This window comes from Paroedura picta, chromosome 6 (assembly GCF_049243985.1).
Source record: "Paroedura picta isolate Pp20150507F chromosome 6, Ppicta_v3.0, whole genome shotgun sequence".
Classification (NCBI taxonomy): domain Eukaryota; kingdom Metazoa; phylum Chordata; class Lepidosauria; order Squamata; family Gekkonidae; genus Paroedura; species Paroedura picta.
The window spans coordinates 62,491,312-62,514,872 of NC_135374.1; the positions used below are offsets into that span (position 1 = coordinate 62,491,312).

A 23,561-nucleotide genomic window follows, 5' to 3' on the forward strand; every position below is an offset into this window, starting at 1 on the left:
AGATTCAGCAGATAGCTGTGTTGGTCTGAAGCAACAGACCAGTACTTGCGTCCAGTGGCACCTTTAAGATCAACAATCAGCAATGGGGCGAAGGGACGTATCAGGAGCACTTGGGATGTCTATATCACTGATCACATTACCCAGATGTGACATCACTCACAGGATGTCAGAGAAAAAAGTTTGGGCAAAAACACAATGGTAAATTTGGCTTTTACCACAGAATTTTTGCCAAAATACCGGAGCATAGCCCTGTTGGTGTGCATGGTGTGCATATGACACTTTCGGGTCACATGGGCAGTGACATGGATATGTCACTGCACATCAGATGGGTCCCTCTCTTTTGGGAGGCAAGTCCCAAGTTGCCAGCTGATCGGTGGTGGGCTGATTGGGCCTGGCACTGAGGGATTCGGTACCCTAGGAGGGGGTATAGGCAGAAGTGTAGTCATTTGTAGGGCATATTTCTCAGGTGTCTGTATTTGCCACTGTCTACTACTGTTCACATAGACCAAGCAGATAAGATGTTGCTAGCAGCATTTCATGACCTTTTCGTTTCAGAGCTGTGGGAATCGTCTCTCCTGTCAAATTCCTCTGATTATCCTGTTCTACATTCTGAAGAAAAATGGAGATAAGCTACAAAATGAAATGCTGAAGCTTTTGCAGGTAAAGGAACAAATTGGCATTTTGCTCCAGGAGCGTAATGATGCTGCTGAGCGGAGGAAGTTCTTACATGAGCGAATTGATCGGTTGACTCAAGCACGGCAGCACCTGGGGAAATTTCCGGGCTAAGAAGGAAGAAGTGTTACAGCACACTGTTTCTGATTCCTGTTTGATTCCTGGAGATGAGCCACATCTCTACTATCTAAAAAGTTTATATTCTGTCACTTGTTGTTGCTCTATTTGTTGTGTTCAGATGTCAGAATAGCTGTGGTTGATTAAACCTGTGTGTGCACAAGCCCTGCTTAGTTAGAATCATAGAGATGGAAAGGACCTCCAAGGGTTATCTAGTCCAATCCCTGTAGTCTATCAGACATGTATTAATAGGCCATAGTTTGTTCATACATCCCTATTAGTCTGCTGTTTGTGTCCTTTCCCACCTCCAAACAGTAAACCCCAGTTGCTACCCCAGGCTCCCCTTCACTGCCACTGCTGATGTAGCCTGCTTGCTGTTAACTACAATGGAAGAAGATGACTAAAGATTTTAGGACAAACGTAACATGTCTTTTATGAGCCTCTTGTGGCGCAGGGTGGTAAGGCAGCCAACATGCTGTCTGAAGCTCTGACCATGAGGCTGGGAGTTTGATCCCCCTAGCTGGCTCAAGGTTGACTCAGCCTTCCATCCTTCCAAGGTCGGTAAAATTACCCAGCTTGGTAAAACGGTAATGACTGGGGAAGGGAATGGCAAACCACCCTGTATTGAGTCTGCCAAGAAAACGCTAGAGGGGTTTTTCCCCTTTTTTCTTCTTTATTAGTGTATGTTATAGGGCCAAAGTTCATACTGTTCTACAAGAAATGTTCAATGTTAAGCATTTAATTCAAATCTGAAAATATGGTGTTGAATATCTGTCAGGATGGCTCTTAGACTGTGTCAAGTATAAAATGTTTTATAGGTGGTATGTGACACCAAAAGTGACTGTTTGGAAATGTCGTAACTAAGTTATAAGCTTTTTCACATTTCCTAAAAGTGGTGGAAATGTGAAAAAGCTTATAAGTTTTGGGCAAAAGTTCATACCATTGTGTAGTTAACGTGGGGTCTTAGATTTCCTATGTAAGCTGAATCTGTACTATTAAATATACCTCCGCAGTGCCTCCCAGCCTAAGCTCAAAGCTTAACTAAAAGGAGGCACTTAATGGAGGGGGTGTAAATGTAACAAATAAAGACTATATTTTACTGTTCTTTGTATTAACAACTTATACCGTCTCATTTCTATATTTCTATCTTTATGAAATATCTTTAAGGTAAAGGTAAAGGTATCCCCTGTGCAAGCACCGAGTCATGTCTGACCCTTGGGGTGACGCCCTCTAGCGTTTTCATGGCAGACTCAATACGGGGTGGTTTGCCAGTGCCTTCCCCAGTCATGACCGTTTACCCCCCAGCAAGCTGGGTACTCATTTTACCGACCTCGGAAGGATGGAAGGCTGAGTCAACCTTGAGCCGGCTGCTGGGATTGAACTCCCAGCCTTATGGGCAAAGCTTTCAGACGGCTGCCTTACCACTCTGCGCCACAAGAGGCTCGAAATATCTTTATATATATATAAATAAAGAAAACGCTAGAGGGCATCACCCCAAGGGTCAGACATGACTCTGTGCTTGCACAGGGGATACCTTTACCGTTAGCATGTCTTTACTCTTGCCCTGCTATCTTTCATTGTTTTACCACATTTCCTAACCTTGTTTCATCTCAGGAAGCAACAAAAAAAGGGCATGTCCTTTATGCTGTGTGTAGTGCTATTTACTGCTACCATGCCCCCCGATAATCCTTTTCTAAACTGAAAAGCTCCCCATCTTAGAAAGATTCTTCAAATCCTTGATCATTTTGGTTGCTATTTTCTATATTTTCAGTTGTATTGGGGGTGGGGGCCTTAAAACAGTCCATAGACTCCAAAAATAGGTACACCATAGGCTTATATTTTAATCCCTCAGAATTGTTACTAGCATGAGATTTATTTTCACTGCTGACATGCAGAGCACACATTTTCACTGAGCTGTCCACCATGCCCCCAAGATTCCTTGCACGGCAGTTCACTTGTTGCCAATTTAGACAGATATCAGTATATGAAGTTAGATTTCATTTTCTTTTATTTTGCTACAATAGGCTGTGTCTCTAGAGCTCTGCTACAGTCTGCCTCTGAATTCTGTAAAGCAGTGACAAGGTATACAAGATAAAGGGTGTGGCATTATCTTGTACTTAGTGCTGCCTTTCAGGAAGGACTCAGAAGCTTCAGGTGCAGAATGTAGCCCCCTATTCTGAGCATATAACTGTTCTGAAAGAATCAAACAATTATGCATAACAATTCTGAAAGGAGTCTACTGGCTTCCAGTTTGCATTCAAATTCAATTAACAGTGCTGGTCACTATCTTTAAAGCCCACCAGGCCCTGGGATCCACATAACTGAGAAATTGTCACTCCTAGAACAGGCTTCTAAAAGCAGGAAACCTGCAAGACTTTGCAGGAGTCACTTTCCCTTTCACACCCCATTTCTTCTTTCTTTCCTGCTGGCAGTCCCCATTGCCTCTCCTCTTTCCACCCACCAACCTTTATCTGCGTCTCTTCCAGCCTTCAGCGTCATCCTTTATTTCCCTCATTCACACTCTACCCTCTCCCTGCTGGTAACCCAGGCAAAGAGTGTCCAGCAGCCTCCTATGGCAGAGTGGAAGTTTGAACCTGGGTCCCTCCCATCTTCGTCTGACACTAGCTGTTGGCTACTCCCACCCCTGAAAAGTCTGGCCAAGTTGCAAATGTCATGCAGTAGTGAGACATGTTAGCCACTGCTGACTCCAGCCAAATTACAGTACTTGTATGGAGACTGCTGCTGAACCCAGCCAACTTGTTAGACATCAATTCATAGCTATCACTGGGTGGCAGACTCATGACTGTTAATGCTATATGATTTAACAAAGCAGTTGGGGAATTTGTTTTTACTATTTCAGCAAAATCTCAGTGTTACATCCTCAGGTAGATAACTGTAAAGCCAGTTTGGTGTAGTGGTTAGGAGCGTGAACTTCTAATCTGGCATGCCAGGTTTGATTCTGCACTCCCCCACATGCAGCCAGCTGGGTGACCTTGGGCTCGCCACTGAGCTGATAAAATTGTTCTCACAGAGCAGAGATATCGGGGCTCTCTCAGCCCCACCCACCCGACAGGGTGTCTGTTTTGGGGAGAGGAAAGGGAATGCGACTGTAAGCCGCTCTGAGCCTCCTTTGGGTAAAGAAAAGCTGCATATAAGAACCAACCCTTATTTTTCTTCTTCATCATCATCAGGCTTGCCCTGAAATAAATCCAGCAAAGCTGGGGATGAATACATCTGAGTTGCAATATTGCTACAGGAAAATTCATTCTAAACTCTGAAATGTTTACATCAGGGAATCAAACACGATGAATTAATTGGCGCTGACAGAGTAATTATTAGGCCTATATAAAATAGCCACAGCCCAAGGACCCCTGAATCTCTCAGATGTGGGCTGTCTTGAGACTTTTTCTGAAACCACTTCAGTAGTTTCAATTTTTCAATTTTAGAAAACATACTTTACCTTTTAACCTTAGATAGGACAAGAAATGGTATTTTTGTATCATTGTATTTTGTATCTTTCATATATACTCAAGTGTGGTTAGACTTTAAATAAAAACGTTAAAAGATAAATGAATGATTTTTGGATGGGATAAAAGGATCTGACTTTACAGCTGGAATAAACTTCTGATTTCTCTTCAGGCAGAGGGCTGTTATTGTACAGAGTCCGGTAATTAAAAAACCTCAGGATTGTCCTGCAATATAGTGCCAAATGGGATACTGGGCACCAGGTTTATTCTGATGTTACATACTGATGTGACTACCCATCTGGAATTCCCTTCAAGGGTACTCCTACACATTAGGCTCACTGTCAGTTTTACTTGTATCATTGTTTGCTGTAGTCCTTCCCCAGCATTTCCATGGACATAACAGGGGAGGCTACCCCTCTCTAGAAAATCCCGCTCACTCAAAGATCCCAGATAACTTCTACTACTTTTTGCCTACTATGTAATGCTATCATATATGGTTAGGGAAATGTAATTAGGAGTCCAAGTCAGTTTCCAGTTATGAATATGTAGCTTGTTACAATACACTATGATTGTCTAGGGAAGAATTCTGGATTCTTGACTTTTATTTTTGGTGGAAGAGATGTCCATAGCAAATATAAAAGTGGATGATCAACCATGTGCAGAATTCTTAACAAGCAGTGTTCAAGAATGCAAATTAACAAGAAAGAAAAATTAGCAAAAAGTTTATTTGTATGCAAGGTACATGTTGTGTTTCAAATTCAGTAGCTAAAACACAAAGATTTGCTACTTAAAATGGTAGCAAAACTCATCTAATTATCAATAATTTATATAGGTTATCAAACGTGATTACGATGTCTACTCTAAAATGAGTCATCATTTCAATGGCACTTGAGTGTACACACATTTTATCTGCAAAACCTGAAGCAGAAGTCTGTCCACAACAGGAACATGTCAGTAGCAGCACTGTCTGTCGATTCAGTCTGTTACATTCAAAACAAAGCCTAGTTCGACAGATTTATTGCGATGGAACTAGTCAAGCTTTCCTAGGCCTGTAGTAACAGTGAAATTTCTGTCCTCTTACATAAATAAATCAGTTTAAAAACAACAACAAGATTAAGAAATTTTTCTGCTCAACACAATTATCTGTTTTATAAAATGAGGTAGTCACATGATTAAATGAGTATTACTTTCCTCAACATAATTGGGGAAACCATGAATTCTTTAATACTCTTTTCAACAACATCACAACATAAAATTTTTGGTTTTCCTCATTTTGTGAGCCATATTCGAATTTTGATTGTTTTTAACATCACAGAAGGGGAAGTTCCATTCAGATTGAATATACATTTGAACTCAGAATCCACACACCACCCGTAATGTGAATGAGGAATTTTCCATCTCTCTATAGAACTTTGAGCAATCCTCACATGTCATGCCCATGAAATCACCATGTGGCTTTCCCATCATCCCTGAAATCCTGGACTAGCCAGCAGCCCAGACACATCATGTAAATAACACCATGTTCTAACACAGTCACAAATTTGATTATAACAATTTTAAAAACCTAGCTGGCAATCCTCAGAAATGAAGGAAACTTCAGTTATTAGTTTTATTAAAGGATTGTTAGCCATCGGAGACATTGCATTAAAAGGAGAGGTTACCATACAACCTTCATTATGCTGGACGTCAGTGCAAATACTACCAGTATGCAAACACTCAGGTTATATTTCATCTGAAGTGTTGAGGACCTAGAATTTTTAAGGCACTTATTAAAACAAATGACAAAGATCAAGAAGATCCACAATTAATGAAAAAGATTGTTCATTCCATGGAAGTGATGCACAACAACGCTGTCATCTGTTTGCCTGTTAAGAAAGCAAAAAACAGTTTCAGCACTTCCTATCCAATAGAAATAAGTATGATTTCAGAGAGACCAGTTATATGACCAGTCAACTGTGTAACTACTGAAGCCATCTGAACATTTTGAACATTCAGAATGGAGTCCGAGCAGAAGCAAAAGAGTATCAACAAATTCTGTCAAGATCAGGAAATCGTGACTCAGCTTCTCTTTCTTCCTCTAGATACTTAACAGTGTAAAATGTATAAACAGTGTATAAACTACTGGAACATGTTGATCTATCGTGAAGATAGATTTCAGAAATACAAACAGTGAGGCAAGACCATCAACCCAATTTCAGCCCCCTTGACTGTCAGCTCAGTTGCCATGAATCTAAACCCTGCATTTCTTTGTTACCCAGGGTAGCTTAGATACCATACAAAGGAGGAAGGTCCCTCTTAACTAAAAATCCAATGAGCATTTTCCAAATATTGCAGCAAATACTATCTTTGACAATGACCAAGCAAACCCAGTTTCAGAAACCACTATCACAACATATTTCACAACAAAGTTACCTGCATATTTCTGTAAATCCAGTCTGTGAACTGAGTCATATTACCATACACTCCAGGTTTGTTTACACTAGCACAGCCCGTTCCCCAACTTGTGTCACCAACTAACCACCAGAGGGCATGTTTCTCAGTTACCAGTGGACCACCACTATCACCCTAAAATGAAAACACAACCAATTAAAGCTTATTGTGATCTTTTCACTCAGTTTTAAAGAAACAGCAATTGACATCAGACAAATCTTTCAATTGTAGCTATAACGAAGACTAGGGGTAGACAAACTGCAGCCCTCCAGATGTCCATTTGCTGCCAGGGGCTCATGGGAACTGTAGTCCATGGACATCTGGAGGGCCGCAGTTTGACTACCCCTGATCAAGCCGATTAATCAACCAAAATCCACCTCTCAAAGAAAGCAGGCAGACCACAGCTACAGAAGATGGACCTAACCATGAGGTCAAAAGACCTACCTACCAGTTAGCCGGACCTGCAGATCAAGAGGATCCTTTGAACCCATTTTGCTGCTGTAGTTTCACACAAAGCCTTTATCCATTATTACAGGAGCCCCCAACCTTTTTGAGCTTGTGGGCACCTTTGCAATCCTGAAACAGGATGGTGGGTTCTACCACAAAATGGCTACCATCACAAAAGGCAGAGCCACATACACAGAAGAAGCTCAAGAGCAAGGGGGAAGTTGAATAATTTTTAAAATGTACTCGGAAAGAAGAATTAGAGAACAAAAAAAAACATGCAGTTGCTGCTGCCATGGGAGCAATGCAATTCAATCTGTCCAACCAATTGAGTCCCCAGTGACCAATCAGAAACCCCCTGCTGGGCAAATGCCCAATGTGGTCCCATTCACTTTCTAAAGTCCGGCAGGATATTCCAGCCCAAACTGATGCAGTTAGTGAATTGGAGGACCCTTGGCTGTCTCAAGGTCTAATTTTGGACTGCTTCACTCTTCTTTCCCCAGCTGATGTGGACAGAGCTCTATTAGTGGTTTGGCCCACCACTTGCTCCCTGTATCTGTGCCCCTTGCGGCTGGTGAAAAATAGTGTTAAAAGGATATGGGTCCCACTCCAGGATGTCATCAAATTATCCCTGTCATCAGGGATTTACCCAGAAAAACTGGAACAATGGTTAGGTCACTTTTGGAAAAAGCCAATTCTGGATAACACTGACCCAGTCAACTACTACCTGTTATCACACCTGCCAAACTGGGGAAAGTATGCAGTCAGGAAACAACTACAGATCTTTCTAGAGGAAACATCGACCCTTGATCCTTCCCAATATGGCTTCAGACTTGGACATAGAGTAGAGATGGCTCTGGTCGCCCTTACAATCTCCAGAGGAAACAGAATCTAGGCAGATTGGTGCTGCTGATTCTCTTAGATCTGTTTGACACGGTCATTTGACATGGTCAATCATGGGCTACTGGCCCAACTCCTATCTGATGCAGGGATGCATGGTATAGCCTTGTAATGGCTACAGTCATATATTCAAAGTCAGGGATGGGGGGGAAGTAGGGGAGAGTATCTCTCAGCAATGTGCCCTAACTTGTGGGGTCCTGTAGGGAGCAATTCTCTCCCGAATGTTATTTAACATCTATGCCCACCCCATTGGCCAACTAATCTGGAGTATAGAAATTAAATAAATAAAAAAACATTTGATGGCTCCAGAAAAGGTGACATTGGGCAGGATGGCACCCATAAGCACTGCAATGGGGAGACTTATTCAGTGCATATTTATACTTTTCTTCCCCCAAGGAGCTCAGGGCGACATACCTGGTTCTTACTTCTATTTTATCCTCACAACCACTCTGTGAAATAGGCATGGCTGGGAAGAATGCCAGTACCAAGGTCCTCCAGTACATTTCACAGCAAGTGGATCCTAGTGCAGCACTCCAATCACCACACAAATCCGGGCTTTCATTTAAATAGCACCAGTAACGTGCATGGTACTTTATAGAATTTTTAAAAACAGAAGAATGGAAGATGCTTTATTTCAGGGAAGTATTGTGGCTAAAATTTAATAGTGCAATCCTAAACAGTTACTCCAGTCTAGGCCGAATGATTGCAATGGTCTTAGACTGAAATTATTCTGTTTAGGATTGCACTGGTAAATCTCAAACTCTAAAGGTATCCCCTGTGCAAGCACCGAGTCATGTCTGACCCTTGGGGTGACGCCCTCCAGCGTTTTCATGGCAAACTCAATACGGGGTGGTTTGCCAGTGCCTTCCCCAGTCATTACCGTTTACCCCCCAGCAAGCTGGGTACTCATTTTACCGACCTCAGAAGGATGGAAGGCTGAGTCAACCTTGAGCCGGCTGCTGGGATTGAGCTCCCAGGGGCATATTTGTTCTATATCCGAAGTCCTGAAAGCCTGGAGAAATGGCCCACTCCAGGAGAGGTAGCATCCCCTACCAAGTTATTCCTTGCTCCCCCCTCCCCCCCACTCAACAACAGGGTAGGCATACAGCACAGATGCACTTCCCATCTTCGGCTAGGGGGTCAGCACGAGGGCAGCTTAGTCATTCACACAAAAGCCTTCTAGACATGAACCAAACTCTGTAATACTTCCAGTGACATGATTTTACCACCAACAGAAGAGCAGCTGTTAATCCCCAAGCAACTAATTACTCTTGTTGGGGGGAGGAGGCCCTGTGGAGGAATGGTGAGGTCCACATTTTAAAATATCTTTTCTCACAATGTGAACTACACAAACCAAAACTGAGGTAAGGGGAAGCTGCTTAATATTCCACCTTTGTGCTATGTAATGTCTGTTAGGGCATGAAGTAGGGCGCTTGGTGGTGGTCCCAGTACTGAAGGACACTGCCAAAATGTAATTTTTGGAAAAATACTGCAAGAAAACCCTTTAGGTGTCCTTCAAAAATTATTCAGAGGATTCCGGTAACTTTTCTGTACAGCTTTAAAGACTTAGCTTGAACAGGTAGAGGAAGCTTGAGAAACACTGACCAACAGGCAAGAGTTGGTGGATGAGGTGAAGGAGGTGGGGACCCTAGGGGGAAGTGACCATGTCCTCGCAGAATTCCTTTTAAGATGGGATGGCAAGGAAGCTTGTAGCCAGACGCGGATGTTGGATTTTCGTAGGGCAAACTTTAATAAACTCAGAGACATGATGAGTGTCATACCATGGACAAGAATGCTGGAAGGGAAGGGAGCATGTGAAGGGTGGGCGCTACTCAAACAAGAGCTATTGCATGCTCAATCAATGACTTTCCCAGAAAGACGAAAACACTGCAGGAGCTCTAAGAAGCCTATTTGGATGAACAGAGAACTTCAAGAGGAACTAAGAAAGAAAAGGAAAATGTTCAGGAAATGGAGGGAAGGACAGAGCTCTAAAGAAGAGTACCTACAGGTTACTAGGCACTGTAGATCAATCATCAGAATGGCCAAAGCTGAGAGTGAGCTAAGATTGGCCAGAGAAGCCCATTGTAACAAGAAAAGATATTTCAGTTATGTGAAGAGCAAACATAAAGTAAAGGAGGCAATAGGCCCACTGTTGGGTGCGGATGGACAAACTCTAACGGAAGATGCAGAGAAAGCAGAAAGGCTTAGTGCCTATTTTACACCTGTTTTTTCCCACAGGTCAAAGTGTTTAGGCACATGTAGAGATGGCCATAGCCAAAGGACAGTGTCTGGGTGGCAGGTTAACATGGATAGAGAGGTTGTTGAGAGGCATTTAGCTGTACTGGGTGAGTTCAAATCCCCTGGTCCGGATGAAATGCACCCGAGAGTGCTCAAAGAACTTTCCAGTGAACTTGCACAACCCTTGCCCATCATCTTCGGGACCTCTTTAAGGACTGGAGATGCCCCGGAGGACTGGAAGAGAGCAAACATTATTCCAATCTTCAAAAAAGGGAGGAAGGATGACCCGGGAAACTACAGACCAGTGAGTCTGACCTCTGTTGTGGGGAAGATAATGGAGCAGATATTAAAGGGAGCGATCTGCAAACATCTGGAGGACAATTTTGTGATCCAAGGAAGTCAGCATGGATTTGTCTCTAACAGGTCCTGCCAGACCAACCTGGTTTCCTTTTTTGACCAAGTAACAGGTTTGCAGGATCGGGGAAATTCGGTTGATGTCATTTACTTGGATTTTAGTAAAGCTTTTGACAAGATTCCCCATGATGTCCTGATGGATAAATTGAAGGACTGCAATCTGGATTTTCACATAGTTAAGTGGATAGGGAATTGGTTAGAGAACCGCACTCAAAGAGTTGTTGTCAATGGTGTTTAATCAGACTGGAGAGAGGTGAGTAGCGGGGTACCTCAGGGCTCGGTGCTTGTCCCGGTACTTTTTAACTTATTTATTAATGATCTAGATGAGGGGGTGGAAGAACTACTCATCAAGTTTGCAGATGACACCAAATTGGGAGGACTGGCAAATACTCCGGAAAAGAGAGACAGAGTTCAACGAGATCTGAACACAATGGAAAAATGGGCAAATGAGAACAAGATGCAATTTAATAAAAGTAAGTGTAAAGTTCTGCATCTGGATCAGAAAAATGAAAAGCCTGCCTACTGGATGGGGGATACGCTTCTAGGTAACACTGTGTGTGAACGAGACCTTGGGGTACTTGTGGATTGTAAACTAAACATGAGCAGGCAGTGTGATGCAGCGGTAAAAAAGGCAAATGCCCTTTTGGGCTGTATCAACAGGGGCATCACATCAAAATCACAAGATGTCATAGTCCCATTGTATACGGCACTGGTCAGGCCACACCTGGAGTACTGTGTGCAGTTCTGGAGGCCTCACTTCAAGAAGGACGTAGATAAAATTGAAAGGGTACAGAGGAGAGCGACGAAGTTGATCTGGGGCCAAAGGACCAAGCCCTATGAAGATAGGTTGAGGGACTTGGGAATGTTCAGCCTGGAGAAAAGGAGGTTGAGAGGGGACATGATAGCCCTCTTTAAGTATTTGAAAGGTTGTCACTTGGAGGTGGGCAGGATGCTGTTTCTGTTGGCTGCAGAGGAGAGGACATGCAGTAATGGGTTTAAACTTCAAGTACAACGATATAGGCTAGATATCAGGAAAAAAAATTTCACAGAGTAGTTCAGCAGTGGAATAGGCTGCCTAAGGAGGTGGTGAGCTCCCCCTCACTGGCAGTCTTCAAGCAAAGGTTGGATACACACTTTTCTTGGATGCTTTAGGATGCTTAGGGCTGATCTTGCGTTGAGCAGGGGGTTGGACTAGATGGCCTGTATGGCCCCTTCCAACTCTATGATTCTATGATTCTAACACTCAACACTTGGAGGAAGACAATTTTATCAAGGAAGTGTCCAGAGCTACAGCTAGATCTCAGCCATGTGTTTTTCCAGTAAAGCATTGATTACAAGATTTGAAAACATTTGATTCTAAACAGCTAAAATAAAGATACTACCTGACAAGAATCCACTCTCCCTTCTAGGTATCCAGCACAAATCATAGTAGACAGAATGAGTCCATTATAAACATATCTGCTATTACATCTAGAGGATTCTATCAGATATACTTTTGCAGCATGAAGTTCCTTTGAAGTATTCCCTAAATAAAAAAAATAAGGATGATGTAATAACATAACATTTACAATTCCAATTCCTAAAGTGTCTACACACACATGCTGTGGAACTGGAAAAATATACTGACAATGGAATTAAATGCAGCACTCTATGCAAAGTTCTAGCTCAAGTAAAAGAATTCCGTACATTATTCTCATGGTTTCAAATAATGCCTACACACTTTGTAGAAGAATGATACAAGAGATCCCCGGTAGCACTACCTTTGGCAAGTATAATACATGTAACCAACCCATACATCACGCTCTCCTAGTCTGAACAATTTTGTAATAAACGTTTCCCTAAGCCTCACACACTTAAGTTATCATAACCACAATAAATGTAGTACAATTCAGCTTGTTTTGGTGTCCTGTCCAACAATTTGGGAAGGAATTCTCAGATGTTCAAGTAGTTGTTATGACTACTTTACATCTGTGGTTAATATTAATCTTTTCTATTACTTTATGCCTTGCTCTTGTAAGCAGTTTAAAACATTTGATTAACCAATAAATAGAACTATTTTTAAAGAAAAGCTATTTAAAATATTTGTACCACACCATTCTTCCAGGGGGATAAAAGCAAATATAGCATTTTAAAATTCTCAAGTATTTATGTCCTTATTTTTTGCTTGTGAGCAATGACGCTGGGGGAGGGAAGAAGAGTAACTAGCAAAAGATCACCTTGTTACTGGACCACATCAGTATATTCACTGCACAAAGTCAACTATTTTAACTCTGCTAAACAACATGCCCCATTGGGGGCCTAATATACACAGAAGTGTTTGATTTAACTAATGCATAGTTAAAGCTAAACATTAGCTTTAAAGGGCAATCAGTTTTACCTCCTTGGCGTTGTGCTCCCCATCCAGATATCCAACAGCGTTGTTCAGGCTGAAACATCATTCCTGGGTTGGGCAAACAAACCGGCCCTATGGTGTCTGTGAAACAAGAGCATGCTGTGTTAATCAGTAACTCTTTTGGAACACACAGTTAGACAGGAAGTTCACATCACCTTGAGGAGAAATGCAGGTGCGACTACCCCTAGAAAGGAAATTGTTACTAGTTTCCCTGAGGAAAAAAGCCTAGATTATACCTGTAAGATTTTTTTGCCTACCTACACATAAGGAGAAAGAAAGGAAGGGAAACATTGCACTGCAGAGAGTACAGATAATTTCGTCATGTGGATTTAGGCTTAAGGAAATGTGTTAAATAAATGTGCTCAATTTGCTGTAGAGACATTAGCATTTTTATTATTATTATTATTAAATTTGTTTCCCACTGCTCTCGGCAAGCCATCTCATGGTGGGTTACACAATAAACCCCCCCACATAAAACACAATACAAAAATCCCCATTAAATCATACCCAGGTGGCAATATTATCTCCCATCCCAACAACCACTGAGGCTGTCTCTCGGTGTACCACAGGAGTCTACAACTGCTGCCATTATTCCACCCACGGTGATCATCTGGCCCAGTGGTATACCAACCCCTAGCCTAGAACAAGGTCTAAAAGTTAAATAACAACAACAACAACAATAATAATAATATAATAGGGATTTAATAATCAAGCCTCATTAATTTTTAACAATACAGGCATTCAACCTTTGTAGGACCTAAGTGCTACTAGTTGGGTTTTTATGGTTCCAGTTCTAGTCTCCCTCCCCCCCCTTGTTTTAGTTTTTTTTTTTAAATAGCCATGCTATGTAAGACAAAATATTTCATGGAGAGGTAGAACTAATCCTGCATGGGAACGCTCCTTAAATATGTTACTGACTGGCTTTTCCATCACTGATATTTGCAGTACATGCAACCAACCATTTCCAGTGCAGTACTCATACTGAGTTCACACACAAAGTCATTTCCCCTGGACATACTTAGTCTTCCCACAGTGCTTGTTGATAACTTGCACTTTGTTGACCTTTGGGCTAACAACACTTCATGTCTGTTAATTCTGGTATTGTATGCTTATTTATGGCAATTCAGATTTTTAATCCAATCTCAGCTATTATCAATTATGCCTCTTCATTCTAACCAGCCTTTCATAGCAATTAGCCCCCCTTCCCCATCCTCTCTCCATCTATATGTAATAGTTGAGGATATTCTATTGCATTGTGTCTGACAAAGTATGTATGCATATGAAAACATATACCCAGAATTAAACTTTGTTGGTCTTAAAGGTGCCACTGGAGTTATAACTTTGTTCTACTGTTATCCTAGTACTCACTTTCCATCGTTCACTCGAATCCACTGACTGAACCTATAAGACAGTGGACACTGGTAGTCAATGCAAGGCTCTAGTATGACTTTGTCTAGGGATGCCAGTTCTAGGTTGGGAAATTCTTAGAAATTGTGGGGGGGGGCAGCCAGTGGTAGGCAGGGTTTGGGGAGGGGGTGGACATCAGCAGGATATAATTCCATTGAGACCAATTTCTAACAGCACCATTTCCTCCAGGGGGACTGATCTTTGTAGCCTGGAGATGAGCTGTAATTCTTAGGGATTTCCGGATCCCCCATGGAGACTGACATCCCTATATTTGTCTCAGTGTTAAACACTTCCGTCTGCTGGGGGACGCTGATAAACAAAATGCACCACAACATTGAAGGCTGCTGTAAAAAGCTACTGAAATAGTTTTCTTCAGCTTTCTGGGCCAGAAAGGTTGCTCAAGTGCTAACCAAAGAGTGAAAGAAGGCAATTTCACTCAATGTTTGCTTTTTGTTGATGTCCCTTGTGTTGTAGAACATTCTCTATACCAGGCTGCTTCTCAGCCAAGGATTTTTGGATACAACAGAGCAGGAAAGACATGTTCTGTGATTTTTCTCAACCTTTCCCCACATGATCTAATTCCACAAAATATATGCTTATTACACTGTTCCCATTTTTAAAAGTGTGATAAGCCTTTTCGTAACTCAGCTATAGCCATAGGAAGCATCAGAGGTGATGTGAATTTAACATAGGAACTTCTTTGTATTTTTCAAATTATCTTGTCCAGTGTCCTGATTCAATATGAGACTTCTTGCTCCTTTGAGCAGACCTCCACCTTGCTTGCCTCCAGAACAGAACTGAAGAACAGCAAATATCAGTTAGACAGTGAGTTTGGTTTCTCTTTTTTTCACAATGTTGTTTCTCTTCACAATAAAAAAACTTTTATTCTTTTAAGCAGCCTGATGCAACAGTTCTTTGCAAATTTAAACTCTACATTCATTAGAGATACACCTATATTATATATTATATTTTATATTGATGATTTAGTTTTGTTTAATTTTGTTTAATAGCCTCCAAGATGCATAGTCTATCGTTACTTGTCACCAGGAAGGCAGGATATATGGTTTTAGAAAGTAAATATAATGCATACCATCAAACATTAGAGGAGATCGTAACTTCATAAGAGCAACATCATTGTTTTTAGTCTCTGAATCATAATTTGGATGAGAGATTATTTTGGCTACTTTGTGTCCCTTTGATCGAAGCATTTCCTGCTGCAACAGAATCCCAGCGTAAACACTCCAGTGAGATGGCTCAGAGTATGACCTACAAAAAACAAACAAGACAACCAAAAGCTAATTATCAGTATTTCATGTGATACTGAAGCATCAAGCTTCCAGGATCAAAGCTCTGGCATTCTTTTCATGAGTGATTCCACTCATGAGAGAGAGCACCAAATATATTCACAACATTTGACTGAAAGGGCAAAGAGCAAACACACAGGCATCTTCCATACTACTCCAAGTAGGTTTAAAGGTAAGGAAGTAGAAGGCACTATTCATATCTGTGCAAAAACTGAACTGCCACATTAATAAGCTTATGGAATTTTAAAATTCCTTCCATTGTTAATTGAATTATACAGAACACATCCTAAAGAGTACATTTAAATGAATGCTATTAATACACAGCTTGTAAGATCCCTTGGCAGAAATCATTCAGGACTTACCCTTCTACACAGTGAGCTGCTGTAACAATCCATTCAGGAGTGATAATGGACCCACCGCATAGATGGATTCTTTGGATATACAGGCTGACTTGCCATGGCCACTCTCCTAGTGCAGCTGCACTTCCACCCACAATTCTGTTTCGAGGATTTGAGTTTTTGCTTGACAAGCCACATTCTGTTAAAACACAAGTAATCAAAATAAATATAACCAGAAAATACTATTGGGCACATTCACCTTTCTACAGTTATGCCACTCTCATTTATATCATCCAGGCTTATAGGCAGAACATATAATGTATATTTTTATATTGAACATAAAATTAGGCTGTGTAACTTCAATTAGAGCCACCCCTTGAATTAGGTTAAGTTGAGCTTTGGGACAATGGGTTAATCAAACCCTACCAATGAAAGGCCAACCCCCGTCTATATCCGGGGCTCCAGTGTCTACAGCACAGTTACTATCTCTAGTTGAAATAAAGAGAATCTCAGAAAGAACCATCCTCTGCTTAGCAGATGAGATTATTACACGTATTAAAAGTAATGGTGATAAGTACTCCACAGCTGTCTTTTACACAGGGTTTATAAGGATGGATCCTAGAATTTTAAAATAAATTACAGCAGTTTGTTACGTTCGCCTAATTTGTTACGTTCATCTCCTAACAAAAATATTTTCAGTTTTTGAAACATAAGTCAGTAAGGGTCAATCAAAAATAAAAGTTTAGTAATGCAACACTCACTTATGCATTGTAAAGAGACCACACTTCCTGTTGAACACTGCTTGCTGTAATACAAAAATGAGATTGAATAAGTCTTAATATGTAAGCCTATTCACACAGTGGTTTGCAAGCTTCATTCTGACAATTTTATTAAAGCACTTTCATGTACATACTGATATATTGAAATATGGAACCACTACCAGAACTATAGATATTTTGCTTTCGTATGCACAACTCAGCTTAGAATTTTTTTTAATTTATAGATTGTATTAAGGTCAAAATAGCCTAAAAGGGACAGGTAGAATAATTATAAAGTTATTAAATCAACCATCATTAACATTCAGTTCTTTGACATGCTTGCCAGTAATGATTCCAGGAGCCACAGGTAGAGGTATAGAAGTACCACCTGTTATACAGTTTCTTGTATAAGTCTGTACCATCAGCACTTGTATTCAGCCTCATAAAGCTAGTAAATGGAGAAGTGAGTTGTGTTGCCGTGCTTTTGAAATACGTGTCCCTGTAAAAGAAAAAAGGAAACCAATAAGTTTAATCAAAAGCTATTTCATATTCTATTACAAAAGTCAGCTTTAACAAGAAAGACATTCCTCTAGATACAGGCTTTTTCCCTCCAGCTCTGATCATAACGGCTAAAAAAACAGCTGTAGTAGATTTCCAGTTTTGTTTCTTTTGCCACCATTACTGTAATCACTGTTCAAGTTCAGTGCTAAAAATGTTGCTCCAGTCATGAAAACACCCCCCAAGACACTGCCAGGTTCAGCATCCTCCTGGAGAAGAGTGACAAGTGGAGTTCCCCAGGGATCTGTCCTGAGGCCTGTGTTGTTAAATATATTTATAAATGACTAGAACTTAAGCCTGCTGTACACAAAAAAACAGCAGGCGCTATCAGCCTTCCTTGCGCCCCCCCCCCTGCCACCCCCCTGCCTGCCACGAAGCCCTCTCCCCTGCCCCAGGATCCAGGCTTTGCCTAGCACTGAGGCCAGCGCTGAAGCCTCTCCCGTTCACCCCCCCCCCCCCCGAGGCCCCGGCTTCAGTGCTGGGCTGAGAGCAGGCCTGGCGTGTCTAGGACATGCCGGGCCTGCTCTGAGCCCGGTGCTGAAGCCTCCCTCCTCTGCAGCCCACCTCTGAGGCTCCCCCAGCTGCCCTCCCCCACCCCAGGCCCTGGCTTCATGGCAGGGAAAAGAGCTCCTTTCCCTCCTGTCAAGCCCTTTCCTGCCCCAGGATCCCGGCTTCGGCGCAGGATAGGCTCGGAAGTGGGCTAAACTGAATAAAATGAAGTTCAATAGGGACAAATGTAAAGTTCTGCGTTTAGGTAGGAAAAACCAATTACCCAATATAGGATAGAGGAGATTTGTCTTGGCAGTAGCAAGTGTGAAAAGGATCTAGGAGTCTTAGTAGACCACACATTTGAACATGAGTCAGCAGTGTGACTCAGTAGCTAAAAAGGCAAATGGGATTTTAAAGGTAAAGGTACCCCCTGTGCAAGCACCAGGTCATGTCTGACCCTTGGGGTGACGTCCTCTAGCGTTTTCAAGGCAGACTCAATATGGGGTGGTTTGCCAGTGCCTTCCCCAGACATTACCGTCTACCCCCCAGCAAGCTGGGTACTCATTTGACCGACCTCGGAAGGATGGAAGGCTGAGTCAACCTTGAGCCGGCTGCTGGGATCGAACTCTCAGCCTCATGGGCAGAGCTTCACACTGCCTGACTGCTGCCTTACCACTCTGCGCCACAAGAGGCTCTTAAATGGGATTTTGGGCTGTATCAAATGCAGTATCGTGTCCAGATCACAGGACTTGATGGGACCAGTTTACTGTGCTCTGGTTCAGCTTCAATTGAGTACTGTGTTCAGCTTTGGGCATCACAGTTGAAGAGGGATGTAGACAAACTGGAGCATGTCCAGAGGAGGGCATCAAAGATAGTGAGGGGTTTGGAGACCAAGACATATGAAGAAAGGTTGGGAGAGCTTGGTCTGTTTAGTCTGAGAGGGGATTTGATAACCATCTTCATGTATTTAAAAGGGAGCCATATAGAGCATGGAGCAGAATTGTTCTCTCTTGCCCCAGAGGGATGGACCAGAACCAATGGGATGTAAGTAATTCAAAAGAAATTCTGTCTCAACATCCGGAAGAAGTTCCTGACAGTTAGAGCAGTTTCTCGGTGGAACAGGCTTCCTCGGGAGGTGGTGGGTTCTTCATTTTTGAACATCTTTAAACAGAGGCTAGATAGCCATCTGACAGAGAGGCTGATTCTGTGAAGGCTCAAGGGGGTGGCAGGTTACAGTGGATAAGTGACAGGGTGTGTAATTGGCCTGAATAGTGCAGGGGGTTGTACTAGATCAGTGGTCCCCAAACCCCAGTCGGGGGACCGGTTACCGGTCTGTGGATCAGTGGGTACTGGGCCGCGGCTCCTCCTTGTCTTCCTCCCCGGCTGCTGCCTCCGAGGCTACCCTGCCAATCTGCCACTAGCTCACCTTTGGTGCTCTCTGGCATCCGCCATGGCTTGGGCTCCCCCTTGACGTGGCACTGGCAGCACCCCCAGTGGGCAGCATTAAGCCAGGGGTGCTGGTCGGAAAGCAGGTGGAGCAGGGGCCTCAGTAAAATTGTCAAGTGTTGACCGGTCCCCGGTCATAAAAAGGTTGGGGACCACTGGACTAGGTGACCCATGAGGTCCCTTCCAACTATTATTCTATGATTCTAGGATGAAACATGATTCAGCATATCGTGACAAAGCTGCAAATCATGCCTAGTTCATTCTGCAAAAGCACTAAAATGCTGCTGAAAAGAGCCTAATGTTATCTCATCTTAGGCGGGGAAAGCTTCAGTGATATAGCCCAGCAATATTTCTTATTTAAATATTTATACTGAGCCCTTCTCAAAACTTTGCAGCTTTTAGTGTGCCACAGCTATCTTAATCCTCATCCTCACTGATCAAGTTCCAATACACATAGCAACTTGTATCAATGCCCATATTGTGTATTGTATCAATGCTCATAGGGCATATCAATGCCATAACAGAGGATAGCTTTGAGATAATTCAGTGTCCCTGTACAATACCATAGGCCGCAAAATGGGGATAGACTAGAGTGTTCTGGTTCCTAGTTCTAAACCTTTTGTTTTCCAACACAGCAAAGCTTGAGTATTTCATATTCTATTTACATTTCCCAGATCGTTATGATTCGACCATATAAAGAACCAACAGCTGTCAGCTCAGGGTTGGGAAATATGTAGAGATCTGGGGGGGGGGGAATGGAGTGTGAGGAGGGCAGAATTTGATTGGGGAGGAACTTCAGTGGAATATAGTGCCATAGAATCCACCCTCCAGAGCAGCTGTTTTCTCTTGACGAACGGCTCTCTGTTGCCTGGAGATCAGCTGTAGTCCCTGGAGGTCCCTTCCAACTATGATTCTATGATCTCCTGCCATGACCTGGAGGTTACAAACATGCTCACAGTGCATGGTCTGTGTTCACGTTGTAGTTTGCTTGGTTACCTGGAGGTTAGCAACCCCAACTAAAGGCTGATTATGTACTAAAATCTAATCTCTTTTCACTCTGATCCACTGAGTTACAAACATGCAACAATGCAACATAAGGACTGTGTGTGCCAAACTGATGGTTTGGGAATAGTGATTTTAAATATACATGTTATTTTGAAGACATAAATAAAAAAATAAGGAACCCCTGCTTAAATATTTTAGTATCCGAGCTATGTCTGCTTCATGCCTTTTAAATAAAAATTTATTCTTTGCACTTACATACCATCTCCATATAGATAGAACTTGGCAAGACTGTTAAAAATATTAAAATATCATTGTTACAGAAGTTTCTCTTGGATTTTTTTTGTTTGTTACTGTAGCTATCAAGGAATTTAGAATGATAAGGTTACAATGGAAATATTGCCATCCAGAAGCTACACTGATATCTTCTGAAATTACACTGCAACAAGTCAATACACTGGCTCATTATCTTTTAGTGACATAAGCACTAAACCAATGAATAATTTATTCAAAATCAATGCAAATACTAAAGGAACAGAAGAGAGACATGTTGTTGTTGCAGAACAGCCATAACATTTAAAGGGTTTTCATCAATACATGTTGAAGACACAATAGCACAATATCTGGGAAATATTAATAGTTTGATCTCTTCAAGCAAAATACATATAAAAAAACTATAGATACATAAACTGCTTTGGTATACTCAGCCCATGTTATTGTCATATATTGTAATCTTCCCTAATCAACAGTCTAGCAGCTATTTTTTATAAATTTCTAAGTAGTCATTGAAAGTATATCAACAGACAGTGTTACAGTAATCTATAATGAGTGTGTATTAAAGCATTGGTAACTATGGTGAGATCCCTCCTGTCAAGAAAAGTATGCTCCTTGTAGACCAAGTAGAAGGATTTAAATAACGTCCCTAACCTCGGTCACCAGCTGTCAATCCAGGAAAGAAGTAATAGCCTAGGAGTAGCACCATCTATGAACAAAGGTTTCAAAGGAAGATCAACTCCAACCAAGTACAAACATCTGCACCCTGGTCTTTCATGAAAGTATTAGTATATTTGGGGTTTAGCCTGATTAAAAGTTCAAGATAACTCCAAAAAGCTTACACAGTGATTTGAGGAATTTGGTTTCCCCCAATAGAAGGTATTACGTGACTTTTGCTGTTGGATTATACTTACTTATTATATCCCATGTCTACACAGGCAGTTCTCCCATAGCTATCATTCCAGTCATCATAGCATACAGGGTACCAGTCCTTGCTTTCTGATGAGTAGACTTCCAGGAGAAATCTTGATCCATAAAGCCTTACTGCAATAAAATAAGTTTGTCAATGACCTTGAGAGTTATTTTTGCATTTCTCAACGTTTGTAAGGAGTTTAAGGGCTGATTCACACAACAGTTTACGTATGATATTCTATCTGTCCAGAAATCTCTACACACTTTAATAAATGTTAGAGCAAAATAGGCCCCCTCAGCAACACCATCACTGTAGTTTACTCTTGATCAATGTCAAGCTTTGTCAGAAAGGAAATGTATTTAATTTCCTTGTAAAAAGCAGTCAGTTGGTGTTAGAGGATATGGAAAAGAATTACAAGAGGGTTTTCTCAGGGAATCGGTAGTAACTATTTGCACTGTAACTTCCCTAAGTCAATCTGGTCCTACCAATACCTGAAGAGGCCCAAGTTGGTCTTTACCAAGTGCAGTCACAATGAACAAAAAAAAGGGCACCTCTCAGTAACCTTTCAAATGTGTGTTAACAGGAACCAAGAACTGGAGAGCCAGAGGATACCATAGAAGTAACCAGTCAAGCACACAAGCTGGATAAAACAAGGTGGCACTTATATGTAATTGTTGTTCATAAAGTGGTCATCTGTACAGGTATACAAGGGACTGTGCATTTGCAGGCCTGCCATGGAGAAGAGCTAATAAATTTAAACAATGTTTTAGAACCCAGGAGTGTTCCCCCTTCCCTCACAGAAGAGTTGACTTTTTCGCTCAAAGTCATGGGATGTGGGAGGGGTGAGCACATCTCAATCATTTCTCCATCCACCACCACAGGAAGTATTAAAAAAACAAGCATAAGCCCACAATGGTGAAAGGAGGGAGCGATGTGTGTGTGTGCAGAGAAGACCAATCAATGAACAATGGTTACAGGTAAGTGTAACCTTGTTTTAATCTTTATTACTTCTGTGCAGTCCCATTTGGGATACTAGCAAGATCATTCACTATTGAGAACGGTGAGGGCTTATACAGCAGAAAGGTAGATTGAAGTACCACTCTACCAACAGTAACCTCTCTCTAGGCATTGACATCTATAGCATAGTGATGGATAAACATGGCTCATTCAACCAGGTCGCCCCTTTGGAGATGTCCATCAGAAGCAATCCGGCCATGAAGGCTGCACAGATTGATTTCTGAAAGCATTGACTTTTTAGACACAAAAATCAATTATGATTATAGTGGATTTTCAAAATCCAACATGATCACAAGCAAAACAAACCAGCATATCTAAATTTGTGTCCCCATATGCAATCCTGGAGTGTCATGTTAAATGCCTACTACACATTCTTATGCAGTAGGATCTCAACTTTTTTACCACTGAGAAAGCCTGTTCTACAGTCTTAATTCGAGTTCACTGACTAGACAACTTATCCTTACATAACCTGACAAAGCTATTCCTCCACCAACATAAGTAGTCATATTGAATTCATGCTGAAACCTTCAGACAGAACAAATAGCAAAGATTACGTCAACAAATTCTAGCCTGGCACATATTCTCAGTTTGGCCTGGGAAGGATGCCCAGGCCATGAGAAACTACCAGAAGAATTCAAAGCAAGGTCATGATAGCAAGAATTTTCTGTTTTCAGAGGATGTCACCTATTGTCAAACTGTGTAATAATTCCAGAAGCACTACATGCAGCACACTCACGGATTGAACAGATGAAAGGTCTGGCCAGAACCTGACCAGGGAAAAGAATTATGAGAATGTAGCACTTATCAGCCTAGATCTGAGGAAGCAGAACTCCCTGGGAAATGACCTTTAATTCTCAGTTATCATCAGCCTTTATCATCAGTAAGAACTTTGAACTGCTGTATAGTCTTAGTCAAAATAGCTTAACCAGTATTCTAACCCAAAATTCAGCAGCTGCTGTTACAATTCTTCACCACTCTTTCA

General features: G+C 41.8%; 2 protein-coding genes across 2 annotated transcripts in view; one reads left to right on the top strand and one right to left on the bottom strand.

Moving 5' to 3' along the window:
• LOC143839959 (interferon-induced GTP-binding protein Mx2-like) overlaps positions 1-1,434 on the top strand; it is a 37,242-nt gene extending 35,808 nt beyond the window's left edge. The window contains 1 exon segment of the mRNA XM_077342758.1: positions 556-1,434. Coding sequence (XP_077198873.1) covers positions 556-786 — 231 coding nt within the window. The 3' untranslated portion in view covers positions 787-1,434.
• Positions 1,435-4,962: 3,528 nt separating this feature from the next.
• The window catches only part of TMPRSS2 (transmembrane serine protease 2), a 41,865-nt gene continuing 23,266 nt past the window's right edge, over positions 4,963-23,561 (bottom strand). The window contains exons 6-14 of the mRNA XM_077342759.1: positions 21,564-21,693; positions 17,270-17,380; positions 16,885-16,928; positions 16,148-16,322; positions 15,572-15,747; positions 13,060-13,155; positions 12,065-12,207; positions 6,669-6,821; positions 4,963-6,121 (exon numbers count right to left, since the gene is read on the bottom strand). Of these exons, the coding sequence (XP_077198874.1) occupies positions 6,110-6,121; positions 6,669-6,821; positions 12,065-12,207; positions 13,060-13,155; positions 15,572-15,747; positions 16,148-16,322; positions 16,885-16,928; positions 17,270-17,380; positions 21,564-21,693 (1,040 nt within the window). The 3' untranslated portion in view covers positions 4,963-6,109. The remainder of the gene's footprint in view (positions 6,122-6,668; positions 6,822-12,064; positions 12,208-13,059; positions 13,156-15,571; positions 15,748-16,147; positions 16,323-16,884; positions 16,929-17,269; positions 17,381-21,563; positions 21,694-23,561) is intronic.